At 60.4% G+C, this 7275-nt stretch overlaps 1 protein-coding gene across 1 annotated transcript in view; it reads left to right on the forward strand.

The window, feature by feature from the left end:
• Positions 1 to 1952, forward strand: part of MED12 (mediator complex subunit 12) — a 59974-nt gene extending 58022 nt beyond the window's left edge. Inside the window, exon 55 of the mRNA XM_014963064.1 lies at positions 1514 to 1952. Within this exon, the coding sequence (XP_014818550.1) occupies positions 1514 to 1557 (44 nt within the window). The 3' untranslated portion in view covers positions 1558 to 1952. The remainder of the gene's footprint in view (positions 1 to 1513) is intronic.
• Positions 1953 to 7275: the final 5323 nt, after the last annotated feature.

The raw sequence follows: 7275 nt of genomic DNA on the forward strand, positions 1-7275 counted from the left end.
TTTTTTTTTTTGTGGTTGGACTCGATGATCTCAGAGGTCCCTTCCAACCACTAAGATTCTGTGATTCTGTGCTCGGTCCAGCACTGGCTGGGTGATCTAGAAACGCAACCCGGTGTCTGGGCAGTTCCCTTCTGAATGGCCTGCTGGTCTACTGTCACCCCACTGGCCTTTCTGCCATAAAAAATGGCAGACATGCTGTGAAAATGCCCAGAAATGGACTGCACAGGTTTGGGGCTTTTTTTTACAGTGCATTGTGAGACAGCACTCATGGAATAACGTGTGGAATGGGGGCTTGGAAATTGTGCTTATACTTGCTCCGTGATGGAAGATTCTTAGTCGTCATGACCGAAAAAACCTCCCCAAACCAGAACTTTTAATATGCTGAGTTTCCCACTAGCCTGATTCACAAGTCTGTGCGAGGATCCCAGCCAGGACATTCAAGTGTAGGAAGACCTCATCTAAGAATCTGAATATAGCAGAATAGCCATATTTTTGTATCCTGTCTGTACAGCAAACGGAGCTGTTTTATATGGAACAGATGCGTGGGTCCGATGCAGCCATGTGTCAGTGTGGGGCTTCCATCCTCCCTCACTGGGTTTGCATCACTTCCACCAGGAACCATCTGGAGTTCTTATTTGTAGTGTCTGGGATGGAGTGGAAAGCAGGACGTGAACCAAGAACAGCCTGTAGGAGGGGGACAAGAATAATTTTGGGCCCAGGATAAGGCTGCCTTCAGAGGCTTCAGGGTGTCCCCAGAAGTGCTGTTGTCCAGCAGAGTTGGAAGGAGAGTGGGCTAACCAGGTTACACTGCTCTGACTTAGGGTCAAACATGCTGATGGGGTTTCGGGGGGGAAAAAACCCTACAGTATTTTATTTATTGGGCAGTACCCAAGTACACTGCAAGCGTTGTGCATCACAAACCATCAGTCCCAGCAGTCTGGAAGTTTTGTGAGGTTCTTGAATATAACTTTACCATGTTTCCTCCTCTTTTTGTGCCATCTGGGGGTCCTTTGGGCACGTCCTTTGTTGGTACCAAGATAGTGGCAGGGAGCCAGGATAGCTGTCTCTGAAACCTTGGCTAACTCTGGTTTCTGGGTGTGCCTCAGGATGGGCGTTCGACATGAGCTGTTTGAGCAGCTTGTATGGCTGCAGGTGTTGTGCAATCTTAAAAGGGCTGATTTTTCTTTCAAAATCAGATATAATTCATCCATAAACTCATCCTCCCAGCTAGCTGCTACCTTTCAGGGCTTTGTTACGGTGCATCGTGAGGGATGGAGAGATCTCTGGAGAAGCTGCAGGATCGGGGCTGGCACGTACTTTTTCTCAAAGAAAGTGGGGTCCTGCCTGTGCTGCTGCCTAAAGGCTCAGACAAAGGAGCAGAGCACGGGGTGCCAGTTCTCCTCCCTCAGCCTGCCACACACTCCTCGTGTTGTGCTGGTGGGGTGGGGAGAGGGATCTCTTCTTCGCAATCAGAACTCGTCGTGACTCTCTAACTCTGTGTTGACCTCAACAGATACCCAGACCCAGCAGAACAACAACCCCTTCGGACGCTACTGATCTGTGGTGCCTCAGCCCCAGCCAGGAGGGAGAGAGACATCACTGTGGACCAGACGTGGCCTCTTCAACCCTGGCCACACACCGGGGCTGCCCCCGCCCGCTGTCCTTGGGCCCCAGCTCCCGGCGCCGCCGCTGCCCGTCCCGCAGGGAGATGCCAGGAGGATGCTTTTATTGTACAGAGAAGTGTTTTTACTACCCCGTTTCTACAAACGTTTATGGAGATCCCTTGTGGCTGACAGTCTCCCTTCCCACTTTGGTTTCAGTTTTTACTCGGTTTTTAGTATTTTTGTTAAAATAATGATTAAGACATTGTAAAATTTTGTACTTTATTTATACCAGATGAACCCCGTACTGCAGACATTCTTGGATGAATACAGAGAGCTTACTTTGCAAAAGGAGTGTGTATTCAGAGCCTGCCTTTCCTCCTCGGCGCTCCTCCCAGCACAGCCCAGCACCATCTCTACACGTGCTCTTTATCTCTTTCTCAGTAGAACTAATGGCTGCGTTTTCAGCTTTTGTGAACGGCTGAACAATCTGGTTTGGGAGAGAAAACCCTTCTTCCCTCTTCATTTCGTGAGGGTGTGAACACCAGCTTACCAGGGTTTGCGGTGAGAAGCTGTGTAGGATTTGTATGTTGGTTGCTGGTGGTCTGTGGTGTGTCCCACCAGCAGGAAGGTACAAAGCGAGGAGGGGGTTGTGTTGGGGGGGCACTCTGAGCACTGCTGAGCCCGGTTGCCCAGCCATGGCACTCACTGAGATGCTGGAGCTTGTACCTCTGCAGTCGAGGAGCTGCAGACCCAGTGCACTCCCAGGAGCACGGTCTTGCTGAGACACACCAAGGCTCCTCTGCTGGCTCCTTCCTGATGCTCATGGTGCCCTCTCGGGCTGGGTGACATGCTCCATTCTCAACTTCTGGCCTGGCTAATGCAGCCTGCTGCCATGGGAGGCTCATCTCTGCCTCTAGCAGGCAGTTTAGTGCCTCCATTCCTGCTGTCTGTTGAACCTGGAAACCGCCATCACCACCACCTTCCCTTCTCTCATTGGTTCTTCCTCAGCAGTTTGCTTGTGGACCGTTTGATTTGTGGTCCCTCAGGTAGCTTTTCTTCACCAGCCTCTTCCCTGTGTGGTATCTGTGTGGGATGTGGTGAGGCTGGCAGGGGCTCCTGTGGCAAGGGCCAGAGCCAGAGGGCAAAGCTTAGGAGTGTGGAGAGGAAGGAGGGATGAAGGCTCTGGATCTCAGCTGTGCTGGGGCTGCTGCGGGGGATGTCAGTGACCCAGGGCCATGCTGGGCCTGTACCTGCTGCTTCAAGGACCAGCACTGAGCCCCTTCCTCCCATCACCAGGGGGGTGGCTTCTTCCAGAACTGCACCAGCCTCCTGCCATGGGTTGGAAGGTGGAGATGATGGAGACAAGCTCCCTTGTCTGTGAGAACAGATGTGTGTGCAGGGCTGCTCCCTCTGCGTCCCTGCTTGTCCCCTTCCCTGAGGGCCAGGCTTAGCTTTGTCCCCCATCCCCTCCTGCCCCAGGGGAGGCCTCAGCTTGCCCACAGCCTGTGCTGGGTGACCCTAGAAGCCCTACTGGCCCTGGGAGAGGCCAGTCTCTGCTTGCAGAGACCCCCGGCCGTGGCAGGAGGGGGGCTGTGCTCCCCCAGTCCTGCCTGGGGGGTGGGCAGGGGGTGCCTTGGGGCCTGTAGAGCCACAGCCTGGGGGGCCAGCACTGGCTCTGGGCAGAGCAAGCCCCTCATCCTGGCACGCATGGAAGTGGCCAGCGGCCCCCTCCTCTGCCAGCCCCAGGAGGCAGCTGAGCCTGGGCCAAGTGGCATCTCGGATGCTGCCTCCTCCATGGCTGCTGTGCCGCTGGTGGGAGGAGGGGGCTGTGCCACACAGGGGGCACAGGCAGCTCCAGGCAGAGGGGCAGGGGGTGCCCGTCCCACAGCAGCTGTGGGGCTGCAGGAGGAAGGAGAATAGGGAGTTAGGGGCTGAGCCCCTGCCTTGTGCGGGGCCCCAGGGACCACCCTGCCTCCCTGGGGGGAAGGGGGGGGGGCTTGTCCCTCCCTGCTGCTCCCTCCCTCCCCCCCCTGCTGCCAGGGGACCCTGCTGTATTGCATGGCCCAGCAACAGGGCTGCCCCTGCTCTTTGCTCCCCAAAAAGAGGGGACCCTGCTGCCAGGGGACCCTGCTTTATTGCATGGCCCAGCATGGGGGCTGCCCCTGCTCTTTGCTCCCCAAAAAGGCTTCCCCCATCCCTGCCAGGGGCTTGGCAGGCCGGCTGTGTGCAGGATGAGCCGCAGAGCTCCGTCGCGGTGACAGACCCAGGGCTGCCCAGAGGGTTCCAGCAGGCGCTGGGGGCTCAGGGGGGGGGCATGGGGACACCAGGGTACGACCTGGTCACAGCACGGGGCACGTCTGGGGAGCTGTGCTCTGCCTGCCTGACACGTTTGCTCTGAGCCACGGTGGCTTTAAGCAGGTGTGACAGCTTCCAGCCCTTCTGCTCCTTCTCCCGCTCCTGGCTGAAACGCTGCTCCCCCCGGGGCCAGGGGGCTTTTACCCCGTGCTGCCCACTGGGTAAGGCACCCCCTGGGGTGGGGGATGTTTGATGGCCGGGGGGTAACCCCAAGGGGTGCCTGGGCAGGACACCCCCAGGTGGGGCGTGCAGGCTATGCCCTACAGCGTGTGCCTGGCACAGGGGGAGAAGCCGGGGTTGCACGAGGCTTGGCACGGTGGGGCCATGGGGTCCTGTCCCCCTCAGTGGCCTGGCACAGGTCCTGCCCGTGGGCCATGCCATGGGCAAAGGCGGGTTGGGAGGCCCCCTCAGGGCTGGTGTTGTGCAGGGAGATGGGTCACAGTGACAGACCCAGGGCTGCCACAAGACTCTCCGGCTGCCCAGAGGGTTCCAGCAGGTGCTGGGGGCTTGGCAGGGGGACACCAGGGTACGACCTGGTCACAGCACGGGGCACGTCTGGGGAGCTGTGCTCTGCCTGCCTGACACGTTTGCTCTGAGCCACGGTGGCTTTAAGCAGGTGTGACAGCTTCCAGCCCTTCTGCTCCTTCTCCCGCTCCTGGCTGAAACGCTGCTCCCCCCGGGGCCAGGGGGCTTTTACCCCGTGCTGCCCACTGGGTAAGGCACCCCCTGGGGTGGGGGATGTTTGATGGCCGGGGGGTAACCCCAAGGGGTGCCTGGGCAGGACACCCCCAGGTGGGGCGTGCAGGCTATGCCCTACAGCGTGTGCCTGGCACAGGGGGAGAAGCCGGGGTTGCACGAGGCTTGGCACGGTGGGGCCATGGGGTCCTGTCCCCCTCAGTGGCCTGGCACAGGTCCTGCCCGTGGGCCATGCCATGGGCAAAGGCGGGTTGGGAGGCCCCCTCAGGGCTGGTGTTGTGCAGGGAGATGGATGGCTGCCCCCTCGAGCAGCTCTGCGAGAGCCCAGCCCTCCCCCTGTGCTGCCCGTGGTGAGGAGCGGGCAACCAGCCAGCCCTCCTGGGCCAGTTCTGCTGGCCAGGGGGGCACAGGGAGCCCTGTCTGCTGTGGGGCAGCCCGGCCACCCCTCCAGGGGCCTCTGCAGGATGCTCTTTGGGGCTGATGAACCCTGGTGGGCTCAGGGCAGGGTTGTGTGTCCATCCCACAGGGTGCTGGACCCTGGTGCCTGCTCAAGGGCATCGGCTCACGCTGCCCGTGTGTAGCAGCCAACAGCACCACTAGTCATAGAGCCAACCACTGGCAGAGCCCTCCTCTGGAGGGGGAATGGGGCAGGCGAAGCCCACCCCCTGTCGGGGTGCGGGGGTCTCCCCACTGACCCGGGAGGGTCTTCTTCTCAGAATCTTCTAGGTTGGAAGGGACCTTAAAGATCATCTTGTCCAACCGTCAACCTCACTGACAAAAATAGACACCCACACAACAAACAAGGAGCATCCTCACTAAACCAGACCTCCCAGCACTACATCAACCCGGCTTTTGAACACCTCCAGGGATGGGGCCTCAACCACCTCCCTGGGCAGCCCATTCCAATGGCTGAGAACCCTTTCAGTGACAAAATTTTTCCTAATATCCAGCCTGAACCTCCCCTGGCGCAACTTGAGGCCATTTCCTCTTGTCCTGTCGCCTGTGACTTGAGAAAAGAGACCGACCCCCACCTCTCTACACCCTCCTTTCAGGTAGTTGTAGAGAGCAATAAGGTCTCCCCTCAGCCTCCTCTTCTCCAGGCTGAATAACCCCAGCTCCCTCAGCCTCTCCTCATAAGACTTATTCTCCAGGCCCCTCACCAGCTTTGTTGCCCTTCTCTGGACCCGCTCCAGCACCTCAATGTCTTTGTGCCCAGTACAGGGGGACAATCACCTCTTGGGCCCTACTCCCCACGCTGTTCCTGACACAGGCCAGGATGCTGGTGGCCTTCTTGGCCACCTGGGCACACTGCTGGCTCCTGTTCAGCCGTGCTGGGGCATGTGGAAGATCCAAAACCAAGGCCTGTCCTTGGGATGCTGCTGCACGAGCAGCTCCAAGGGGAAGCGGTGGGCACCCAGGCAGGGTCTGGGGGTCGCAGCTCTGGGGGCAGTGGGGGGCAGAGCCCAGCTCCTCTCTCCCGGGTCAGAAAGCGTGGCGGTGTCTGCTGGGAACTGCACATCCTCCCCTTCCAGCGGACTGAGGCTGCCCTGGCCGTGGCAGAGATGCAGAGACCAGATCCGTGCCCTGTTTTGAATGATTTCTGTAATCCCATCAGACGGGACTGAAATAGAGGTGAGGTCCCAGGGCGGGCAGAGGCAGCTGGAGGGGAGGGGGCTCTGGGCAGGAGGCCGTGTGTGGGAGGGACAGACGGTCCCGCGCTGGGATGGGCAATGCCAGGAGGAGAGGGGAATGACAGAGGGTCTTGCTGGGGTCGGGGGGGCTGTGGCTGCTGAGCTGCCCACCCAGTGCCTGGCAGGGGGTGGAGGGGTGGCAAGGCTGGGATGGGGTATCCCATACCCGTACCTGGGGAACCCTTCCTGGACCAGCGGGGTGCTGCTCCCCTGGCCATGGGGAAAGATGCCAGGGCTGGAGGGCACGGGGTGCTCCAGCTGCTCTGGGGGGTGCTGGGGTGGCTGGGGCAGGGTTCTGGGTGCCCAGGGCGGTGCGGGGATGCCCAGGGTGGAAGAGGATGCCCAGGGTGGAAGAGGATGCCCAGGACGGTGTGGGGATGCCCAGGGTGGAAGAGGATGCCCAGGATGATGCAGGGATGCCCAGGGTGGAAGAGGATGCCCAGGATGGTGGGGAGGATGCCCATTGTGGAAGAGGATGCCCAGGATGGTGCAGGGATGCCCAGGGTGGAAGAGGATGCTTGGGGTGGTGCGGGGATGCCCAGGGTGGTGCAGGGATGCCCAGGATGGTGTGGGGATGCCCAGGGTGGAAGAGGATGCCCAGGACGGTGTGGGTGATGCCCAGGACAGTGTGGGGATGCCCAGGGTAGAAGAGGATGCCCAGGGCGGTGCGGGGATGCCCCCCCCCAGACGAATTCATTCGCTGCGGAGTGCCCAGGGCGCGCGGTTGTCCCGGGGGGCTCGGTGGGGGTTCCCCCTCCGCCCGGGGCCGGTATCCGGGCAGTGCCGGTGGTGCGCAGGGCAGGCTTCCCGGGGCGGGGGGGGCGACACCGGGGGTGCAGGTGCGGTCTGTGGGCGCGGTACCGGAGTGCGCAGTGCCCGGGGGGGGTGCGACACCCCTTCGGGGCAGTACCCGGGGTTGTGCGGACGCG

The sequence above is a fragment of the Calidris pugnax genome, unplaced genomic scaffold (assembly GCF_001431845.1).
Source record: "Calidris pugnax isolate Ruff unplaced genomic scaffold, ASM143184v1 scaffold294, whole genome shotgun sequence".
Classification (NCBI taxonomy): domain Eukaryota; kingdom Metazoa; phylum Chordata; class Aves; order Charadriiformes; family Scolopacidae; genus Calidris; species Calidris pugnax.